A 23,866-nucleotide genomic window follows, 5' to 3' on the forward strand; every position below is an offset into this window, starting at 1 on the left:
CGGGACAGAGGGGAGAGACGCTGGAAAGCTCGGCATCCGGGAGACGGGCGCACGCTTCTGGAGGCAGAGGGGGCGGAAAGAGAGGGAGACTGAGGCAGAGAGGCCGCGATGGAAGGATCCAGATGAAAATCGTCGTCTGAGATGGAGACACAAGCCTCCGGGAGATGAAGAAATCAGATGGATTCCGAGAGAGCTGGCCAAGAGGCAGGGAGAGGGAGTGGGGGTGCTTCAGACACAGGTGGGGGGCCGGAGAAAGCAGGAAGGATGAAGAGGGAAGGAGTGGGGGGAGTGGGGGGCGCGCCCCTCCCCGCCCCCTCCTGCCAGTCTAGGAGCAGCCCGAGGGAAGCTTTCCGACCACTCACACCCGCTTCTCCCTCCTGAGGCCCTTCCCACCTCACACTCAGCCTGCCTGGTCTCCCCCCCCCCCCCATCCCCACTGCCTGGACTTTCCGACTTCCTGCCTCCCAGCTGGTACCTGGCATTCTTCCACCTGCTCACCTCCCCAGAGCAGAGGGGGCTGCCACGGGGAGTGATGCCCTAATTCTGCTGCTCCCCACCACGACCTGCTGCCACCTACACCATCACCTGCTTCTCAGGGAATCCTGGAGGCTCTGGCTGCTCCTTTGTTCAACAGATCCTTATTGAGCACCTACTGTGTTCCAGGCCCTGTACAAGGCCTTGGGGGCACCAGGGTGACCAGGGCAGACCCAGTCCTTGCCCTCTCGGACCAGTTTCCAGAAGTGCAGGGGTGCATCCCCGTGGGGCCAGAGGTGGCAACAGCCTCTCCTAGGCCAGCCTCTGAGGACTCTTGTCCAAGTGGCTTCAACTTCACTGTGAAGTGGAAACAATCACTCTGCCTGTCTTGCAAGGCCTGATATGCCCGGTGAGTAAGCTCACACTGAAGGGATACCCGGGGCTGTCATTCCTATTATTGCCCCCTCTCCAAAGACACTCAGCTCCACATGTACAGGTCCCCTGAGCCCATCAGGAGACACTCCAGGCCCAAGAGACCTGAAGATGTAAGTCCAGTCCTGGCTCCAGTAAGTACTGCTGGAAGCCAAGGCACCTACGTCCCCCTCTCTGAGCCTCAATTTCCTCATCTGCAAAACAGGGATAACTGTAGAACCTCCACTGGGAGAGCTGTCATGAGGGAAAAATACATAATGCATGAAAAACTCATAGGATAGTGAACATACTCGATATATGAAAATACCAGCAAGTCATTTCATTTAAAAATTAACACATGGCCATGCTTGGAAATTTGTGAAATATGAAAGTATGAACAAAGGTGGGTACCAAATACTGCCTACAAAGGGATACTGAAAAGGAAAACCATATGCTGAGGAAGTTGACCAGTATGCTAAAGAGTGTGGTGCATGTCTTACAAAAGAGTGATTGGAAGGAAAAAACCCTAGTAATAATAATAATAAAATTAACATTTGCAAGGCATTCACTAAATACCAGTACTTTTAGGTACTTCACAAGGATTTTCTCAATCTCTCCTCACTCAACACACTGAGGTAGCTGCTATAATTTTTCCCATTTCTCAGAAGAAGAAAAGTTAAGTGTCTCATTCAGGAGCAATCCTGGCCCCAAGCAACAGTGAACCAGGCCTCAAGGGCTGTTTTAAAAGGGGTTTATTTTCTCACATAAAAGACTACAGAGGTAGGTATGTGTCTGTGGCCATTGGCTCAGCAGCTCAAGGATGAGAGGCCTGAGGTTCTCTCTGTTCTCATGCTCACAAAATGGCTGCTGCGGCCCTATCATCACAATCGAGGAAGGAAGGAGAAAGGGAAAGTTTCATTGACATTCCACGGTAACAACACAGTGAGCAAAGAGCATAGCTGAGACTCAAACCCAGGCAACCTGACTCCAGGAAAAGGCCTTACCCACTGTCCAGGACAGCCCCTGGTTGGGGTTGCTAAGGCTAATGGACCTATGACTTAGGTGGGCCTGTGCACTGCCTGCCAACTCCAAGAGGCTGTTCCAATGGGTAGGGAAGCAGCTTTCATTTGCTGTGGAGAAATTAGGCATGAGGTGTGCAGAAATGAAATCTGTGGTCCCTTCTGACCCATCTCAGCAGCATGGTGATTGGTCCGGGAGCTTCTCAAGGGCAGGGACCTTGCGCTAATTTTCCTTGTCTCCAAGGCCAGCACTGGGGCCTGGCGCACAGTGGGTGCTCAGCCAGCGAACGAACAATGGGACGGATAGAGGCATGAGGGCACGAACAGGCTGTGAAGGACAGCGAGGCCTCTGGACTTGCCTACCTTCTCTGGGTGCCACAAGGAAGCCTGTGTCCCAGCTAAGTGGCATCTGGGGACCTCCTGTTGCTATCAACCTGGCAGAGCTAGTAGGCTAGGGGAGCTCAGATCCTCCAAACCCTGGGGCCCAGTAAAGGTGCAAAAAGAGATGCTGAGGCCCAGCTACAAATGCCCCCACCTGAGTCGACACAAGTAAGTGGGACAACATGTCCTCAGACCTGAAAGTAAGAGCCAGAAGGCCCCAATGCAGAAGGCTGGGCCCACTCAAGGCCTTTCTTTCCCTCCCATTTGCCTCAGCCAGGGCCTCAGACTGCCTGGGCCTCCCTGCCTCCAGCCTATATGCCATCCACACTGCAAACCCTCTGGCACCTTTATCATCATTGCAGTCCTAGTTCCAAAACCGCCAATAGCACCAAGGATTCAGTGGTGATGGCTCCTGCTGAGAGCCCCTTTTTGCTCCCATGCCAAGCGCTGGGTCATGCACATGCATATGTAGACTACTGACAATTCATAGCAAGTCTGCAAGATATGTTCCAACATCCACCCTATTTTATAACAGAGGAAACTGCGGCCCAGTGAGAGTAATGAAAGCCCTCTACACCTGTGCACTTCCTCTTCACCCCTTCCTTGACTCTCTACAGCCAGAGAAGAAAACCCTCAGACACTGTATTGTCATACCCATGTGCCCCTACACAAGCCCAATTCTGTAGATGTGTCAGATAATGTGTGTTAAACTGGGCTCAATAAAGACTTTTTAGACTCATTTACCTCCTCCTACCTTTACCTATGCCTACTTCTCCCCTCCTCTGTCCAGAAGCAAACTTTAGACAATCAGGGAAGACAAGCTCATGGACAAACCACTTAAATTAGCTGTAGTTACAATGAAGGGGAAATTTTTGCTGCTCCAAATGTCCAACAAGCAACAAGTTGCATTTATTCTGGAGCTTTTGGGACACCCCAGGCTCTCAGATCATCACATGTTTATTTTAATTACGCAAATACTGAATGCAAACCCACAGTGTGCCAGGCTAGACCTGGAGCTTGGGGGCATGGAGCAAAGGTAAGTAGTGCCCTGAAACCTCCAGCCCAGCCCTGAATGCTTCTGGTCCCAGGGAACATCAGGTGAAGGTGAATCTGTTCAGGTGGCATCTTCTGAGAGCTTGTGGTGTGCCAGCCTTGTCTGAGCACTGAGGAGAAGCCAAGGAGGGCCCATCTGGTCTCTATCTTCAAGACACTATTTCCTGAGTAAGCCAGGCATGTCCACCACACCCAGGCTGTACTGCAGAATGTCAGCTGGAGTCACAGAATTCTCTGTGGGATTTCAAGGAGGGAAGCCTCCCATCCTGGTTCTCCAGCTGGCTGGAAGGTCCTCCTATCCCCACAGCTTTCATGTGTGGGGTAAGATCCACTGGCCCACCATGCTGTCCATCTGCCGTACCTTACCACCACAGCAGCAGGGCTCCAGTATGCTAACATTAGATCACAGCTGGGAGCTGCAGGACTCAGACTCGGTCTGAGAAGTGCTCAGGGGAGCCCAAAGTCAAGAGCGGAGACCCACCCAAAGAGACTTTGAAGTCTCTGGCACTTAAAGCTACAGTGAGCATTACACACAGCCTAACTTCTAGGCAAATCATTTAGCACAGTTCCTGATACAACACATTCCCATTTCAACCAAAATTACAAGGTATGCTAAAAGACAAAAAAAAAATTCTGAAGCAACAAAGCAGTGATCAGAAATAGACTCAGATATGACATCAATGTTGGAATTTTCAGACAGGGACTTTAAAGTAACCATGATTAATATGTTAAGGGCTCTAATTGAAAAAATGGGAAGCATGCAAGAACATGGGTAATGTAAGCAGAGAGGTGGAAACACTAAGAAAGAATCCAGGGAAATGCTAGAAATCAAAAACTGTAATGGAAATGAAGAATGCCTTTGATGGGCTGATCAATAGACCGGACATAGCTGAGGAAAGAATCAATGAGCCTGAGGATATGTCAATGGAAATGCCCCAAACCGAAGTGCAAGGAGAAAAAAGGATGAAAGAAACAACAGGGTAACCCATAACTGTGGGACAGTGTCAAACATGTGACACACATGTAATTGGAATCCCAGAAGGAGAAGAAACAGAGACAGGGCAGAAGAACTATTTGAAGTACTAATGGCCAAGAACTTTCAAAAATTAATGACAGGCAGCAAACACAGATCCAGGAATCTCAGAGAACACCAAGCAGGATAAATAATACTAATTTTTAAAAGCCCCCAGAACAAGACAAACAACAATAAAAAACAAACACACACAAAGTACCACATCTACGCATACTATATTCAAACTGCAGAAAATAAAAGGAAACAGATACAGGTGGCATTTAAATAGCAACAGAGCCCAGCTGGCATGGCTCAGTGGTTGAGCATAGATCTATGATACAGGACTTTGCAGTTCGATTCCCGGTCAGGGCACATGCCTGGATTGCAGGCTCAATTCCCAATGGGGGGCATGCAGGAGGCAGCCCATCAGTGACTCTCATCATTGATGTTTCTTTCTCTCTCTCTCTCCCTTCCTCTCTCTGAAATCAATAAAAATACACTGAAAAGTAAATAGCAACAGATTTATAAGTTCACATTGATAGTGTCTACTTGCTAGATAGCCAATCAGTGGCAGCAGTGAGGCTGATGATAGATTCAAAACAAGGGCTTTGGGAGTGACAGTTTCACATGAGCCTCAGTATCCAAGTTATTTCTAAATCAGTTGCACAGTATGGGTATGATCCCAATTCAGCAGCTGTAAATGACCACAGTATTTGAACTGCTTATCTTGTTATATACTTTAAAAGAAAAAAATAATTCCAAAGATTCAAAGCAAACAGGTAGAAGGAGCTTTTCATTTCAAAGTTGAATTAAGTAACCACTCTCAAGCATAAGCAAGCCCTTCTTTTGGAAGGCAAGCTCTATGAGCCAAGAAGTGGCTTTGCCCCATCCTCCCCAGCATGGAGCACAGTGCCTTGGCCACAGCTGATGCTCCAGCCATATTATTGTGGGTGTTAACTGCACAATGGCATCTAACTAAGCAGGAAATTCAGTAATGAACAGAGTAATGAACTTTTTGGTACAATTTGACTGGAGCAGATGCCTGCAAGCAGGCCTGAATTCAAATACCAGTCAAGAGTTAGAACATTCCTCATCAGGAATGTGAACACTGATGTTATATATGAACAGCGACGAGTGAAGCCAGTAACACAAGTCGACATGTTGCAAGTCTTCAATGGGTTATATTATGGTATAGATTACAGACCAACTATTCTCATGAATATACATGCAAAAATTCTAAACAAAAATAGCAAATCAATCCAATGATATATAAAAAAGATAGGTAATACATTACAACCAAGTGAGTTTATTCTAGGAATGCAAGGCTGGTTTAATATTTGAAAATCAATCACTGTAATCACTATATTAAAATAAAAAAAGGGGGTAATTCGTGCAATGATCTCTGTAGATGCAGAAAAAGTATTTGAAAACTTCTACACCCATTCATGATAAAACTTGTGGCAAACTAGAAACAGAAAGAAACTCTCTTATCTGATAAAAGGTATGTACAAGAAACATACTTAATGGTGAATTATTGAAAGTGTTCCCTCTGAGATGATAGATTAGACCAGATGCCCACTCTCACTACTTTCAGTCAACAGTGTACTGGTGGTCTTGGCCAGTGCAAGACAAAGAAACAAAGGGCATAAGGATTAGGAAGAAAAAATGGCATCATCATTATTCATGACTGATATGATTCTTAATATAGGAAATCCATATGATTCTATAAGCTATTACAGCTAAAAAGGAATTTAAGTAAGATCATTAGAATCTGGTTACTATATAAAAATAAATTATGTTTCTACAACCAGCAACAACAAAAAAAGAAAAAGAAAAATTTAAATATGCCATTTTCAATTAACAGCAAGACAGCAATAACCCATGAATAAATGGAAAGCTGTGCAATCTCTGTATTGAAAACTACTAAAATTATAGAGAGAAATAAAAAAAACTAAACAAAAGAAAGGATATACCACATTCATGGATTAGAAGACTCAATACTGGCGGGTCGTCGATTATTCCCAGATTGATCAATAGATTCCACGTAATCCTAATAAAAACCTCAGATTAAAAACATTTTTGTTGGGTGTAGGGAATTGATAAACTGATTCTAAAATTTAGATGGAAATGCAAAGGGCTGAGATAAGCCAAGGCAATCCTGAAGAACAAAAAAGCTGAAAGACTTACTGCAAAGGTACAGTAATTAAGATAGTGTTGTATTCGCACAAAGACAAGCAGATTGAAAATTATAATTACCCATGGCCTGTGTTGCTCAGTGGTTAGAGCACAGGCCTGCTCACCAAAGGGTTGAGGGTCTGACTCCTGGTTAAGGGCACATACCTGGGTTACAGGTGTGATCCCCAGTTCCCACCAGGACACATGTAGGAGGTAACCAATCGACATCGATGTTTCTCTCTTTCTCCCCCCCTTCCTCTCTCCCTTTCTCTCTCTCTCGCTAAAAATCAATGGAAAAAATAACTTTGGGTGAGGATTAAAAAAAAAATTATAATTAAAATGTTTAAAAACATTTACCGTATTTTATTGGAATTTGAATCCAACAACTGTGGAACCCTTGACCCCAGCGTAACACAATTTGGAAACCACTGCTGTGGTCCAATTCTCAAGGAGGGGAAGCTGACATGAAGAGATGTGACCTGTCACAGAGGAAGCCAGCCGCCCAAGTAGGGAAAAAACAGGCAGCCTCTGGACTCCCCAGGTGACTGTTATACCCCCTTGACTCAAGAAAAGTCCGGGATGGGAAAGGACCTGTCCACCTATATGCTCAGGTGACCTAGGGGGATGACATCAATCCGAGAAACAAAATCATTACCCCAGTTCTGTCACCACCCAAGCTTTATTGTCAACCTTTTCTTAAACAGAGTTGCAGCTGAGAGCACCCCCATGAATAGAAGGTATCTGGACTTCTATCAGTACATAACCTGGCTTCCCCTGTGCTTCTACTTAAAGACAACTTATTTAATGGATGTTGTCAATTCACTAACATTGAACTCACGGCCAACGGGCTTGACAGCTCGTGTCCAAACAAAGCTTACCTGACACTGTATTTTCCCTGCAAGGCCCGTCTCAGCGTCCTGGCACTTAGGGACCCCGGGGGGCACTGTGTGTGGGGCGCTGTGTAAACAGCAAAAGTACCAACAGAAAGCGTGGCTCTGCGAGGACATTGGCTTCCCGTGTGAGAGCTGAAAAAAGAAGGTAGAGTTGTCTCGACTGGGGGGGGCGCATGGGCCTCGGGTGGGAACATGAGCGAGGACACGCACCTCGGGTGGGAACACGCACCTGGGGGGAAACATGCACCTCAGGGAGGAACACGGGCCTCAGGTGGGGACATGCGCCTGGGCGGGGGGGGGGGGGGAGGACATGGGCCTCAGGGAGGAACAGGAGCCTCAGGGAGGAACAGGAGCCTCGGGCAACTCAACGTCTTGCCTTGAATGCCCACAGCAGTGTCGCCAGTACTGATCTTAGCGCTACACGTATGTTTCAGTGAGTGGGCGGGCTGGCCAATATGGGAGCTAAGGATCCCCTGGGGCCCCGGGAGGCCCTCCCCTCAGGAGACACCCCCTCTCCACCCTCTGTCCCCCCGCTCGCAGCCCCGCCATCCTGCTCGGGGCCTGGGCGCCGCCTTCCCTCGTGGACGCCGCCGTCTCCCCCACCTGCCCTCACGACCGTGGGCCCTTCCCCCCGGACACCAACTCAGCCCAGAGAAGCAGCGCCCGCGCCACACACCTTCCCCCCGACCCACGATCCCAGCCGCCTCCAGAGCCAATATGGCGGCCGAGCACGTGACTGGGGCAGGCGCATTTCCGGTTCCGGTGGCCCACGTGGCGGAAACAGCTGGAGGCACGCGGCTGCCCTCCCTGCCGGTGCTTCCCCGCGGATGAAAACGGCGAAATAAAATGGGTGTGAGCCATGAACAGGCTTCACATGCATGTGGCAGGCCTTTGGGCGCCTAAGGAGATGAGTTGCGCTCAGGGCCCTCTAAGGAGACAGATTTGGGCGGAAGTGCCCCCCCCAATACATCACACCGGAAGCCGGAGTTCCGCTCGGCTAGATGCCGGGTCCCCAGCGGGGCGCCGCGCTCACCCCCGTTTGCGGCGCTGTTGAGGAGCCCTCTGGCCTTTGTGTTGTGTCGCGTCCTCACCTGCGGTCCGTTGGACATCTGCAAACGGATGCTTCAGCTCTGTAACGCGGGGGAGTGTGTTGTCAGGGGCCCCGGGAGGCGCTTGTGCAGGCCTGGGTGTGGCGAGGGGGCCTTAGGCCTCGGCCGAGCCCCAGGTTTGCGCCTGAAAACCGGAGGAACTAAGGAAGAGGCTGGACGTTGCGGGCCGGCTGCGGTCCTCAGGTTGGAGCCCGACAGGACCAGGTGCGATTTGAGCGCCGCGAACACCCGGGGTGGGGGTGGGGGTGGGGGGCTCGTTCATCCTCCGAGGAGAGGAGAAGAGGCCGGAAAAAGGAAACACGAGGCAGGGTTGCCTAAGCAGATGCGAGCCGAGTTGGCTCTTGCTCAGCGACGCTGGTGCCCGGGTCGGCTTCGTCGCCCTCAGTGCCAGTGCTGACCTCACGTACCCGGAGGCGTGTTTGCTTCCAGAAGCTGCCCGTGGGCCGGTTCCAATGTGGGGGATTCCCGGGGAGCCTGGGGGTTCCCACGGCCCCGAGGAACGAGCCGCCCTTGAGAGGCGTCTGCTCCCCTCGGCCGTCCAGCGGCTGAGCTGCTCCCGCGCAGCCTCGGCCCCCCCGCACCCGTGCGGGTTGCAGGGACCCTATTAAATGGCAGAGGCTGGATTTGAACCCAGGCATTTTGACTCCAGAGTCCACTCTTAACTGCTGTCTTCCTGCTGTTAAATATTTTTCACAAGCATGGCTTTCAAACCTCGGCCTACATAAGAATTACCCAGGGAGCTTGCTTAAATGTAGAGTCCTGTGCCCCTCTCCCAGGCAGCTGGGTTCAGTAGGTTCAGGGTGGAGTCTAGGAACCTGCATCTTTTAACAAGCACCTCGCATGATTGAGTGTCAGACCCGTGGATCACATTTTTAAGAGAAAACTATATAGATCATCAATTAAAATTTTTTTTAAATGCTTTTATTAATTTTCAGAGGGAGGAAGGGAGAGGGATAGAGAGAGCGAAACATTAATGAAAGCCCTACCAGCGCTGCTCAGCGGTTGCGCATCAACCTACAACCCAGGAGATCACAGGAAGGACATCGCAGCTCAATTCCTGGTTGGGGCACATGCCCGTGTGGGCTCCATCCCCAGTGGGGAGGGGCATGCGGGAGGCAGCTGATCAATGACCCTCATCATCTATGTTTCTATCTCTCTTCCTGTTTCTGAAATCAACAAAGACTTTTTTTTTTTTTAAAAAAGGAACAACATCAATGAGGGAGAAACATCGTCAATTGGCTGCCTCCTGCGCGTGCCCCTACTGGGGATCAAGCCTGAACCCCAGGCATGTGCCCGACCAGGAATCAAACCAGTGACCTCTTGGTTCATGGGTCCACACCCAACCACTGAGCCACACTGACCAGACTAGATCCTCAATTTTTAAAACTAAACTTTACATTGAAGTATATTCATAACACATATATGGAAAAGTGCACACATCCTACAAGTATAGACCAGTGAATTTTCTCAAATCAATCGTGTAACTCCCCTCAGACCAAGCTGCAGTATCTTACTAGTGCCCAGAAGCCTCCCTCCTGCTCTTTCCCAACCACTGCACGTGTGTCCAAGGTAACTGCTCTCCTGTCCTCTGTCACTGTCCCTTATAAAAATGGAGTCATACAGTATGTACTCTGGCTTCTTCAGCTCCACACTTTGTGTGACTCATCCACATTGTAGCATGCGATGGTAGTCCATTTATTTTCCCTGTGCTATAATATTCCATTGTATAAATAGTTTCTCCATAAAAAACATGATTGACCGCAACACACTTACAGGGCCTGGCCCGTGGTTGGTGCATGACACTAAATTTTAGGGCCATTTCTCCATCCTGTCAACTACTTCACTTGGTGGTGACTGCAGGGTCCCATGCTTGACCACGAGCTCCTTGTGGGCAGCTGTTATGTTCTTGACGGAAGCCCCTGGACGAAGTGCTACATAGAACTTGGCACAGAACTGGCTCCTACACACTTAGCCCCTGACCCTGAACCCTCGTTTGTAAGATGGTAAGACCAGTCCCGTCTACCCCCCAAGGTGTGGAGACCCCCCCAAAGGAGATGCCTGCAAAGGGCCAGAACTCCCTAGATGCTCCTAAGAGGCCCTGAGGACTATGGCCAGCGAGGATTCCCATTGTCTTCACGGCTCATTTTCACTTCCCTTTCCACCCCACACAAGACACAGACCCAGGGCCCGCACCCCCTGCGGAATTGAGTGTCAGGCCACTTTCTGGCCATTAATCTCTGAGAGTCTGTCAGGACCATTTGCATTAGCCCATCTTAAAAAACCCCAGCTGGGCCCTAGCGGACCAGAAGTGGGGCTCGGGAATCTGCACCACTCGTTGAAGCCAGCTAGAAGCCGAGTCTGTGGTGTCCCAACACCCTCGTGGACCAGGCCCTGCAATGTGCCATCTGTGCCCCAGCCAACCCTACTGTGGGGGCTATAGGACATCATGGACAGTCACCACTTGAGGGGGACACTGGAAAGACAGTGCCTCCTACCTCAGGGTGGGTCATGGGTACTGACGGAGGCACGCTGGCTGGAGAATTCCCCACCCCCAGCCCAAACTCTTGGGTGGGTTGGAAACAGCCCAGCTGGGTCCTTGAATAGTGAACTTGGGCAGCTGGCAGAGACCAAGTGAGCATGTGTGGCGCAGAGTGGGAGGTGGGGCAAGAACTCCGAAGACAGGCTGGGCACCCGCCCCGCCGCTGCCGCCCCAAACACACAGACTGTCCTTTCAGTGATGACCATGCAGCTTCCCTAATGGAACACAATCGCTGAACTTGGTACATTTCAAGCACTTTAGCTTCCAGGACAGCAGACTGCTGATGAAAACCGTCCTCCGTGGGCGCCATGTTAATGAGAGGCCAAATTTCATAGGCTTGCAAACTTTCCCCCCTGCCTCCTGCTGTATTACACCCCCCTCCCCCCTCAATAAAAGGTTGCATCAGAGAGAGATTTCCATAATTTATAGTATGGGCATTTCACTGGGGACAAGTGCTAATCTGTACTTACCGATACATTTAAGAAAATGCACCCTCCCACAAGCCTGCACCATTTATGACTCTTGGCACAAACCGCAATGCTCAGTCTTCAATTAAGGGACACCTTAGGGTTCATTATCACACAGTCGCTCCCTGTGAACCATGCCAAATGCTGTTTTGGCACAGAGCTTGGAAGATGAATTAGAAGGAAGTCTTGTCTGTAATGCCCTCCCCAATTCCCATCCCCATCATCAGCGTTTATGCCCTCCTCTTGCTCACCCCTCCCTCTTCAAGTGGCTTTTACTATTCAATTTCTCAACGTCCAACTCGATTCTCTAGAGGTGTAGTTAAAGATGCCCTATCTCCTTGTCTTCCGGCTCTCACGGGCCTCAGACAGGCTGCAGATGGGTTGCTCCACACCCCTTTTTGGCCTAAAGGAGCTACAGATGCTCGCCTCCCCAGCTTGGGGTAAGGGACCAGGCCTGGAAACACACAAGCACGAGCAGCAGGAGCCCCGAGAAGCCAGCAAACGCTTCTAAAGGAAGGGGTGCTGCGCAGGGGGCCAGCAGCAGAGGCAGGGCGTGGCCGACATGCAAGTGGGGAGCTGGGTCCAAGGCCAATCGCTTCCACGACCAGGGAGGGAGGGAGGAGGGAAAAGGAGCTGGAGGCTCATCTTTACTCCTTGACACCCTAGTCCAGGGCCCACTGTCGTAACATGTCCTGACACCACAGGGCCCTTCAGAATTTAAACCCCTGGGTAAGGACACCCCCCTTTCTGTTTCCTTATTGAAATCAACAAAACAATATGAGCATCTTTGCTGGCACTTTCCAGCTCTCCCGGAAACCCAGTGCCCCACAGCAGGCAAGGGTCGGGAGCAAATGCCACCCAGGACACAGCCACAGGCGGCGGGGCGGGGAGGGAGCGGGCCACAGGCAGCCGCAGCCAGAGAAGCTCGTACCAAGCCGCCCTGGAAGGCGGCAGTCTGCGCACCAGGCCAAGACCAGTGCAGTCCTAATTTCTTTTCGTTTTATTTTTTAAATACAGCTGTGTCATCCCTGAGCGGGAGCTGCTCGGTTTAGCATGTGTGCTGCCCGAGCCCAGCAGCCCTAATTTCTCAGGCGGCGGGAAGCGCAGGCTGTGGAGGGGTGAGGGGAGCCGTGCTGACTCAGTTACGGGAAAGCGCTGACCTGATCGCAGCCTCTTTCACCGCTCCTTCCATGAATCTTCCAGCTCCACTTAGATGATGGCGCCTCTGCCCCAGGAAGCGGCTATTGACTTCGAGTCACACCCGAGTCAAGAGATGCTTAGATGTGACAGGTAAGAAAGGGAGGGGCTGACCACAGCTGATCTCTCAAGTCAAACTGTCAAATTATACGAAACCATTATAATAAAATTAGCTTAACGAAGGGGCTAGAAACCTGGGCTGTGCACCAAGTTGGGCTAACACAGAGCAAGGTGACCTGCCGAGAACCCTCGCTTTGGATTTCGGGGGCAGGGTCAGTGGGCGGGGGCGGAGGGAGGGACAAGCGAATGGAAGCAGACTCAAAATATTTCACCCACAAGGTGTCTTGTGGAAGTTTTATTATATAGAGTGTAAAATGAATTGTCAGTCAAATAAAAATTTTTTTTAAAACAACATGCATAACATTCTCCAATTGCCTTTTTTAATAGTTAGACATTTCAAGCATTATAAGGAGAAAAAACCAGAAACTGTAACTTCAGTACATTTCAAACGGAATGTCCCCCAGGTCAATTAAAAATGCAAGAAAAAATAGCTTTAATTCCGTTTTTCTTTCCTTTAAAAATACATGTTATCTGTACAAGAAACGCTACAGTAAACACTGAAAATCATAGCATCCCTTTCATTAAATCAAAATTATTTAATTCATATTGTGGTTAATACTAGATTTATTTATTCATCTAGTTAATTTGACAAATATTAAAAATATTTAAAAGAAAAAAGCAAAGAACGCCTCGGAATTAAAAATAGTTACTACATTTTTATGCCTTTTAATGTTCCACAGTGTTAAAAGTTATATCGAATTTCTTTTTAATATTAAAAATAACAGTATTTATATTTCTGAGAGGATAGAGAAAGGTTTTTTGTTTTGTTTTTAAAACAAGCTTGGAGGTCTTAGATACACAATTGCAACTGGTAATGAGACATGAAAAAAACGTATACGAGACACATGAACACAATTTTATATTACCCTTTAGAACTCTAGAAATTATACAAATCCTACAAAATGCCCCTCCCGATCCCCGACGGGACAGCAATACAATTCTCTGTCTCAATTCAGAATTCACATAATTAATTACAATACATAATAGTTCAGTTTTTTAAAAAAATGCAATAAAACCAGACAGCCAAGATACAAGAAATTAGAAGTAAAACATTTAATGAATTGACACATTTAAGAACATTTAAATACTGTTTAAAAAATTTTTAAAATAATTTGTTACATACCACCTAAGACTTCCAAGCCACTTTCTGTTGCAACAGAAACAACTGTAAATAAAAAGACACGCAAAAAACAAAACAAAACAAAAACACACCAGTTGAAATGTCACTGCTATGAGGCACATTCTGGTGCCCGAATTTGCAGATATTGCTCCAAAAAGAATCCCAGAGCTTCCACATTTGAAATAACAAAAAAAAAATTATCAGCAATTTTTAGTAACTAATTTCCCGATTTTTAGAAAAATTCTGTTAATCTAAATATAGTGTTTCACAGAACAACACAAAGGTTCTTCATCAAAAGGTTTGCAAATCTAAAAACCTCTGTTACAAACAGGTTTTTGCTCACAATGATTTTGGGGTGGACAGGTCGCCATCCTACTGCTCCTGTGGAAGGAAGGGGAGAAGTCAGCGTATGGCAGCAAACTCTCAAGGGCTCGGTGGGAGGCGACAGGTCACCCTTTCCCTTCTGGCTCTGCGGCAGGCGCCAGCACACACAAGCCAGCCAGTGTCTCAGCACATCCCCCGGCCTCCCCATGAGGGGCTCTGGCCAGGAAAAAACCTCTCCTGAACAGGTCCTAGGCACCACTTTCAGGAGGGGATACTGGGAAGGAGAGAGGTGAGTGACCTCTCGATACTTCTCGGTCACCCACCAGCCTGGACACCTATTTCTACTGTGCCCAGGCATAAAAGGCCAACTTGGCAGTGAGGTGGCCAATGAGCTTTGGTCCAGGGCTTCGGGTATTGGACATGCTGTCCCTGGGGATCCGACCTGCCCCAGGTCACCTAAAATACGCCCTGTGGGAGCATTTGGCCTTCTTCCTTACGTTAATAAGAAATCCGTTTTTGGCCTCTGCCTGGACAGAGCCCTCCAGGTTTCTGTGCAGGATGAAGATCTGGCGCTCTGCCTTGCCCAGCCTTCTGAGGGTATGGGCTGGCCCTGCTCCTGCCTCTCACTGCTGACTGAGGGTGAGAGTGACAGCCTGGCCACACCACCCTCTTCAAGAGCAATAGTGGGGTGTGAGCTCCACAGTCCCTACCCACAGTGGGAAGCTCGCCCAGTCACCTAAGCTTGGCACTCTCACTTACAGTTGGGGAAACTGAGGCCCAGAGGGAGAAACTAAGTGCCACTCAGCACTGCAGCCTGGAGCTTGGATTTGAGGGAAGATCGGGCACTTTCTTGGAGGGGCTGCCCAACCAATTCTTCTCCCACTTGGCACAAACTTGTTCTCTCGGGGCAAGGAGAGGCCAGGGGCTGGGCCCTCCAGAACTGGGGCTCGTGCCCCAGGCGCAGGTACACCCAGAAACCCGGGAGGAAGGGCTGGAGGTTAGGGATGGTCTAGGAAGCCTCAGCAGGGCTGGCACTGGCTACACACCTGGCTGTGGGCCTGCGCTTGCCCTAACGTCTGCCCGTAGAAAGCGACCTGCTGTCGGTAGTACTCCGCCCAGGCCATGGTGTAGTCCGGTGGGGAGCTGGCTTGAGGAGCAGCGCTGGCAGCGTGACCTGACAGACAAAGCGACAAACAGGCTTACTGGGGGCAGGGAAGGACTGAGGGGACATGGATGATGCTCGGAGAAATCCCTTCCCAAAGACGCAGGCATCGGAACAAGTGCCCATCGCTCTCATCAGTGAGGCGGGACCTGAGTGCTGGCTGCAAAAAACCCAATTAGCCTTTTGCTGCAGCTCGGAGCCCCCCGCTCCACCCCTGCAACTTTCAGGACTCTTTTCAGAGTCCAATTCTCTGCACTGGTCTGCACTGGTCCCCGTGACCAGCAGCTCCCAGCAAGAAAAGAGGGAAGAGGGTGCCTGGCGTGGGTGCGTGCGCTGCACAGGGTAGCCAGTCCCATGGCGGACTGGAAACACAGGCCTGAGTGTGTCTGGGAGCCTGGGTTTGGGAGATCTGGGGAAGACCAGGCACCTGGACCTCTAGCAGGTGCTCCAGGTGAGGATGACTTCCCTGCCCCCTGATGCAGTGACAAGGTGACTGTTTCTTTGATGGCCTCTGACCTGAGCTCTTCCAACCAGACTCAAGCCACCTGAGAGACCTCCTCCCCCAGTGCAGCAGCTCTGCAACATACACCGAGGACTTAGTCCACATCTGGAATGACTCGCCGGGGTTTGGTTGACGTTGTCAGTGTTCCTTGCCCTTTTACAGAAGACTGGTTCATTTTCTTAAACAGTTCACCGCCCTCTCCAAGCGTAGGCTCCCTTCCCCGAGTCCCCCGCTGCTCTTCTCTTCACCCGCTCGGAAATGGCCAGGAAGCGCCAGGTAGTGTAAGACAGCAGGGAACGAGAAGCGGCTGGCCTGCGTCCTGGCCACACAGTTCTAAAGTGCACCAGGACAGCAGTCCCTGGTCCTCCAAGGAGGTGTCACACCCTTTGGAGTCCAGACAGGGGAGGAAGTGGAGGCAGGCAATGGCTGCACCACACCTCTTCTGACACACACACAGAAGGGCAGACGGGAAGGTGAAAGAGAAAGGTGACAAGGAGCCGTGGACAAGGAGGGCTGCTGGCCAATGCAGGGGCTCTGTGGCTGGGGACCTGATTGTGGGACTGCCAGTGACTCACTCTGCTTTCTGTAATAGTCTTCCCAGGCCTTGCTGTAGTCGGGCTGGCTGCTCTGTGGCTGGCTCTGCTGGCCTGTGCAAAGAACAAAAGCAGTCAGTTTCCGGGCTTCCGCTTCCCCTTCCCCAGCCCCAGCGCCAGCCCGGTGGCTGCAGGCCCTGCTGGGCACTCGCTTGCTCACCCTGGGCCATGCCCACCTGGAGCCTGCTCCAAGCCCTGAGGCCTGGGAAGAAAGTGGCAGCAAGCGGCTGTGGAGATATGGCAACACCCAAGAGGGTCTCTGCCCAGGCCGGGGTGTGCGTGCAACTAAGACCCTGCGAGGCAAGGGCTGTACAGACTGCTGCCCCTTAAGGGCAACCATCGGAACAGCCTCCACCCCTTTAAACAGGGACTGGAGCTGGGTGTGCAGAGCCAAGGGCACACTGACTGTCATCTAAGCTGCCTGGAAGGGCCTTCGAATGGGACACAGAGTCCAAATAGCGCCAAGCACACTTTCCCTGAACTGGGCCTTCTGTGCAGAGACTGACAGCTTTCCCTCTGCACAGGTTGAGCTGTAGCCAACACTTGAGGACCTGTCCAGAGCCTGAGCTCAAAGTGGTGACAGAGACAAGGTCCACACACCCAACACAAGCCAGCCCTTTGCCTTTGGGGCAGGAGCAGGGGAGGGACATGTGGGCTTGCTCCTGCCCTCTGCTTTCCTACACTAACCAGCCCCTTCTCCATGCGGCATGTGCAGTAAAGATGGGGTAGGAACAGAGCAGCCTCCGCCTGCCCAGGTACATAAAGAGTGTTAAAAGACAACTGGGAGAGCCCTGGACGGGTGCCTCAGCTGGTTGGAGAGTCATCCATACATCAAGAGACAACGCAGCGACAAGTCGGGACCTTGTTTTCTGCCAAGGCCAGGCTGGCTGTGTCCCCGCCTGCTGAGGCCCCTCCACTGTCTCTGCTCAGTGAGACCCAGTCTGAAGCGCACTAAGGACCCCCCACCAGTAGACACATTCTCAGCAAAGTCTTCCACTAGTGGACACACTGAGGACTGGGGTGTGGGGACGTGGGCAGTCTGGGTGTGGGCCAGGGACAGAGACACGTAGGAGGGTAAAGAGGAGAGAAGTGCCCCCCCCCCCCCCCCCCCAGGGCAGGAAGGAGCTCAGACCAGGATGCTTGGAGCAGAAGGACCTGGTTTTGGGGAAGGCTGGGCGTGGGGAATGTAGGCAGCAAACACTTCCCTCAGTCGTGGACAGTGTGGGCAAGCAGGGCTTCTCTTTCAATGCCCAAAACCAATTCTCAATTCCCAAGTCCTCTGAGTAAACCAACAAAGCTCAACACAAGACGCAGGCTGGTGAGAAGAGGCGAGAAAGCAGGCGTTGCCGTGTCTTCTTCCTCACCACGGGCACCTCCCAACTCCTGGTGGGCTGGCTGTGGGCAAGCAGCAGGCCGGCCTCTGCAGAGCCACAGCCTCCAGGGTCAGTGTCCCTCAGGCAGGAGGACATGCTCCCTGGCATTTCAGTGTAAAGACACTGCCCAAGTCGAGGTCCTGTGTTGGACCACGGGACAAATGTGAACCCAGCCCAGGTCACCTCACATTTGGGGTTGCCCTCCAATTGTCAGAACAGGAGGAAACAAAACAGGACAGGCTCTGGAATGAAGTGAGCCTAGTGAAACGGGAATGGTAGGTTCGGGTGGAGTGCCGGTGTCCACAGTGAAGCTCTTTAAAATACTGTTTAACACACTTCATAAGAAAATATTACAGAAGGGAAGGAAAACCACATCTATGCACTGTCAGAGCTCCCATCCAAGCAGTGTCCGAGCTCGCCATTCACGCAGTCAGAGCTCCCGTCCATGCAGTATCTGAGCTCGCCATTCACGCAGTCAGAGCTCGCCGTCCATGCACTGTCAGAGCTCCCGTCCATGCACTGTCAGAGTTCCCGTCCATGCACTGTCAGAGCTCCCGTCCATGCACAGTCCGAGCTCCCGTCCATGCACTGTCAGAGTTCCCGTCCATGCACTGTCCGAGCTTCCGTCCATGCACTGTCAGAGCTCCCGTCCATGCACTGTCAGAGCTCCCGTCCATGCACTGTCAGAGCTCCCGTCCATGCACTGTCAGAGCTCCCATCCATGCACTGTCAGAGCTCGCCATTCACACGGTCAGAGCTTGCTGTTACTTTAAAAATCAAATCCAAACCCTTTATTTCAGACAACAGACCAGAGCCCAAAGGGAGGATGTGCCCGAGGCTGCAAAGCATTGGTCTCCAGACCCTGCAGGTTTCACCTAACTGTGACCTTGACCAGGGTCCTAGGGCAGCACTTTGCTCTGCTGAAGGGCAAAGAGGTGGCAGCCCAAACCCCAGGTGGTCCCCGTGCACAGAGTTGTGACGCTGGCCCTGCAGCCTGGCATGCAGTGAGTACTGTGCAGACACACTGAAGACCACCTCCCAGACAGATCACAGGCCCTTGGAGGGTTGGAGAGACCCAAGGTCAGGTTTCTGTTTTGGTTTCACAGGCTTCCAAGATGGGCTCCACCAGCAATGAGGACTCTAAAGGGCTCAAGGACTCCTAAAGCAACTGGGGCTGGAGAGTGGGAATGGGTTTGATTCCCACAGAACTTCCTCTTTTTGCAATCAGCTTTCTCAGTGATGCCACTCAGCAGAGCTAATTCTCTAATATATGCTTTCTGAAAAGTTCAGGAGACACAAAGAGTCCCTTTCTAAGACGGTGCTGGGAAGAGAGGGAGATGGTCACCTTGTGGCCGAAGGAGAAGAGTGGGAAGGGCACCCAGCAAGCAGGAAACTGCTCAGGAGAGTGCAGGTTGAGGGGCAGAGTTGTAGGCAAGAGAAACCGAGGGACTCAGCAAACCACAGCCTGCAATGTCCAAAGGCCTTTCTGACCCACAGCTCTGAGGACAGAGCAGGTGAGAAAGGTCTGAGAAGGTGGGCCAGGAGGAGAGAGGCAGCCCACTCTGTGCCCACACACCTGGAGGCCAGTGCCACCTGCACAGAAACCTCCCGATGGGCCAGAAGGCTCCCTGGATCCCTGGGAAGGGACACCCTGGGCCTGTTGGCAGAGCTGGAAGGAGAGCATTTCAAGCCCATCACCCCCTCGCGCCTGCCCGCGGGGGAGGGGTAGCACAGTCCACCTCCTTGGAGAAACTTACTTGGGACTTGCTGTGTGGGCTGCTGCCACGCTTGGTAGGTGCTGCCCCAGCCCTGGGTCAGAAAGGCCGGAGGACCACTGCGGACAATGAAAGTATCACTTACTCTCCTGTAGGTCACACATCCCCTCCGCTCCTGGGCCACCTCCCACCTATCCCATTGTCTGTCTTCATTGCTCACCCCTTCCACCCCAGGCAAGCACAATGGTTCCCCTAGCAGTGGCCAGGTGACCACGGCCCTAGTCCTGACTGAGAACCCCAGGGACAGAATAAGAGCAGGTCACCTACCTCACGGGGGCGCTGTGGGGGTTTCCATTCACTTTAGCAGCAATGTTGGGGAAGCACCCTGAGCTCCTTGGAGGAAAGGTGCTGACAGAGTGAAAAATCAAGTCAAAGGGCTGAGGACCCAGCAATGGAAAGACTTTTGCAAAATCTCCCCTCAGCCCCAGGATGGGGAGTAGCCCTCAGGGACGCTGGCAGCAACCAGAAGACCCTCTGCTCCTGGGAAGGCTCTCACCCCCACACTGGTCAGTGAGCTACGACAAGCCAGAGGGGCCATGGTGAGAGGTACAGAGGAGTCCTGCCCACGCCCAGAACTCCAGGCTTTGGCTGGCCCTCCCTAGAAGTGGCTGGGAGGGAGGACCTCATCCAGTCAGGGTCGACGTGAAAGACTCACTTTTGATGAGGTGTGGCCGGTGGCTGGCTGAAGGGGCTCTGTCCAAAGGCTCCAGGTGCTCCAAGACTGGTACCCTGTCAGGGCGCAGAGGGAACTCTCACTGCCTGTCGGATGCATCTCTGCCCTCTGCCCAGGCTCCCCAAGGCAGACCACAGCTTTTGGGGAGACAGTCAAGTGAAGGAAAGACACCCCTATGGCACTCACACTAGCCTTCCTTCCCCACAGCAGACTTGACTTGCAGAAACGCCTTCTGCCCCTTGAGTGACCAATACCACCACACAGCCAATACTGGCACCACCACACTTGCCCTGGCATGTCACCCTGGGGGTAGGGACCAACCTGCTTGACTCTGCCGTCAATTTAGGCTGGCCCATGGCTCTTTCTGCCATTCTACGTCCCCTTTGAGGTGAGCAGTGGCCAATCTGTCCTCCATCAACACTCCCTTTCTTTATCTGCTTTGAGGTGCCTGAAACTAAAGCCAGAGTCAATGAAAGCTGCCTGCAGGGCTGGCTGCCAGGGCTACACCAGTGGGGGTCCCGGGGCAGTGCTGGGGGAAGGCTGCTGCCCCAGCTGCTCATCTAAGCCTGCAGGGGACACGGCTGTAGGGCCTGAGCTGGTGGCCTTGGTGAGTTCTGCCAGAAGGCTTCCTTCGTCACGCCTGGGCCTGGCCCTGGTACCCCTGGACCCCAACCTTCCCCTCAGCAAAGTGAGGGGAGGTGCCCGCACATGATGCAAGGAGTAAGGAGGTACAGGAGGTACAAGGCTCTGGGGAAACAGGTACCTTGGACGCCCACCAGAAAATCCAGCTATTAGTAAGCCAGGTGGGGAAAGGACCTTGTACGTACGCCAACTTTCTCATCTATGAGATGTCTGGCCACCTCGATCTGCTGAGGAATCCCCCTGATGGTGAATATTCGCAGGTTGGGGTCGGTGTTGGGAGGGGGGTTCCGCTGCAGCTCCACATGTGCTCCTGACTGCTGGTTTATGCTTTTGATGTTCTCACCCCCTGCAGGCAGGAGGACATGAGACAGAAGGGTTAGTGGCAACGGTGGCAAACCCGCACGTTGGGCAATACTCTGCTCCAGGAGACAAGGGAGGGCATTTCCTCACTGCCTTCTATTTACTTCAGGGCTCTCACCTGCAAAGCCAGACTTAGGATGAGAAGCTGGTTCTTTTCTCTGAGCCAGGCTGACACCACAGACACCATGTGGCCCCTGCTGGTCTCCATCTCGGTGTCCCAGCTCCCACCCCAGCCTGGAAAAGGTACTCCCCATCCTTCTCAGCACAAGAGCCGCGAGTGACCTGATGGCTCCTCTATGGCACAATGGGGGCCTTCAGCCTGGCGTGGCCACCGCACTGCTGCTCTCCCTCCCTCCGCAGGTCAAACAGACAGCCACAGGCCCCAACAATGCCTGGAGCCCACTCGGGCCTGTAATATCCCACCCTGTCACTTCTCAAGTCCCTGCCTCCTCCATGGGGAGGGTCGGGGGGACAGGTCTAGACAGAGAGGCAGCCGGAGGATGGGGGTCACAGAGGCCTGGGTGGACCAGGCTAATGAAAATTTACTTGGGACTCTTTGAAAAACCCATGACAGTCCCAGTCTCTTAATGAGATTTGCGTAACAAAAGCTCCACCAGCGTAACAGTAGTTTTATTCTTCGTCTGAAATCTCTCAGAACTTACAGATCAGTTCTGCTCAATTTGAGGGGGGGCCAGAATACAAGGGAAACTTGTAGCAGCTTTTGCAAAGTTGGAAAAAGACAATCTGTGAAAAATCCAGTGCAAGGGACCAGGGAGCCCCAAATTATCAAAAGCAATGTCTAAAGGCCAGTCTCAGTGTCACCCCTCCCTGCCCGGAGCCAAAACTAATCTCACATGACATTTGTCATTTCCTTGTAACACATCCACAACCCTTCAAACACACCACCTGCCCTGCATCCCCGCTGAGGGGAGGCCTGGGCTGAACAACCTGCCGAGAAGGAAGTTGAGTAGGGGACACCCCGCACCCCACCACAGGACTCCACAGGGCTCAGGAAGCAAAACTGGAGCCTAGGTCTAGCATCCTTGCTGGAGGCAGTTCAAGCCGGTAAGAGCAGCGCTCACACCAGGTGAAGGAAACTGGGGCCTTCCGATAAGCCCTGTTCAACGCTGGCTTGGATAGTGTGCCGGTTTAGTAGAGGATGGTTTTAAATTTAAAAGTAAATTAATAAAAGAACTGACCAAACCTTGTGCTCATGATTTTCTTAAAATTCTGTGATAGTTTAAGTGTCCTTACATGTTCTACCTTGAGCAACTGCCCTTGTCTGGGAATAGCAGTGACTAGAGCAGAAAGTCCCAGGCCCGCAGCTGCATCAGATCCCTGCCCCACGGAAAGTGACAACTTTGCTCCTTGGCAACAGCGTTTTGGGGAGCAACGAAGAGCACAGACTCGGCGGAGACCTTCCCCGGCCTGCACTCAGGCACCACTCAGCTGTGGCATAGGGCACAAAGGGTGCGCGTGTCTGAGACTGAGACCCCGCAGCCCCACAGCCCCTCTTCCGAGGCCTTGGGCGCATGCTAATGTGAGGAGGCCCCACAAAACTGCACGGGGGGCCAGAAGGAGTTAATTTAAGTTTATCTTCCTTCAAAATGAGGTCACCAGCCTGGCCCATGGTGGCTGTCTATATAACTCATTCAGCAGCTTGCTCCATTCTTCCACCTGATGGGGGCAGAAGCCACCCACCAGTGGCCCCCCCGGCTGGTCGTGAAATCGTAAAGCAATTAATCAAACCTGCTAAAAGGCCTGGCTGACAGGAGCAGGGCTGGCCGCACTGTCTGTCACTGTTGCTGTATTTATCATGGAAATCCAGCAGGGGCCCAGGAGGCACAGCGTCTGTCCAGGGCCGGAGCAGGGGCAGCAGGGCCTGGCTGCGTGTGGCTCCCTCCCCTCTCCCTCACCCCCACATCTTTCCCAAGGAGGAGGAGCACCTCACATCCAGCCCCTGGGTGAGTACAGAAAGCTCCCTACCCCCCCAAAGGAACTTTCCCTGGGCTTGTCCACGCCGCAAACTGGAGCACTGGACACAGCAGCAGTGGCTGTGTCCTCTGCTGTCACACTTTCCTCTAGGCATCACTCAGGATGACTTTGCAGTGGAGAAAGTGGAGAGGCTGTCCTGTGAACACCGAGGTTTCACTGACTATGCGACTGTCCCAGTGAAGTAAGCCAGCTCTGCCAGCGTCCAGACACTCACATTCACATGAAAACTCCGCTGATGAAACAGCTTTCACAGGCAGAGACCTAGATCTCACTGTCCTCCGGGCATCAACAGAACTGACTCACGCAGTCAAGGTGCTGGGCTGGGTAGTGTGTCTGACCTGTCACATGGGCAGCTAACAAGGCCCATCAGACACTTCTCAGTATGGCACCCTGCCAGCACTGAAAACAAACCCACATTGTTCCTACCGCCTTTGAGCATCTCAAAGACGACACAGACAGGAGATAAACATCTGGAAAGAGCTAAACACACACTGTCC

At 51.8% G+C, this 23,866-nt stretch overlaps 1 protein-coding gene across 4 annotated transcripts in view; it reads right to left on the reverse strand.

The window, feature by feature from the left end:
- Nucleotides 1-13,054: 13,054 nt before the first annotated feature.
- FUBP3 (far upstream element binding protein 3) overlaps nucleotides 13,055-23,866 on the reverse strand; it is a 48,042-nt gene continuing 37,230 nt past the window's right edge. For 3 of the 4 annotated variants that reach the window (XM_087823015.1, XM_087823016.1, XM_087823019.1), the window contains 4 exons: nucleotides 21,200-21,360; nucleotides 20,355-20,428; nucleotides 19,967-20,047; nucleotides 18,470-19,758 (listed from right to left, as the gene is read on the reverse strand). In XM_087823015.1, the coding sequence (XP_087679141.1) occupies nucleotides 19,266-19,758; nucleotides 19,967-20,047; nucleotides 20,355-20,428; nucleotides 21,200-21,360 (809 nt within the window). In that variant the 3' untranslated portion in view covers nucleotides 18,470-19,265. Of the gene's footprint in view, nucleotides 14,352-15,340; nucleotides 15,469-16,533; nucleotides 16,606-18,469; nucleotides 19,759-19,966; nucleotides 20,048-20,354; nucleotides 20,429-21,199; nucleotides 21,361-23,866 lie in introns of those variants that run through there. The other variant, XM_087823017.1, reaches the window with a different exon arrangement.

The sequence above is a fragment of the Miniopterus natalensis genome, chromosome 12, assembly GCF_054644295.1.
Source record: "Miniopterus natalensis isolate mMinNat1 chromosome 12, mMinNat1.hap1, whole genome shotgun sequence".
NCBI lineage: Eukaryota > Metazoa > Chordata > Mammalia > Chiroptera > Miniopteridae > Miniopterus > Miniopterus natalensis.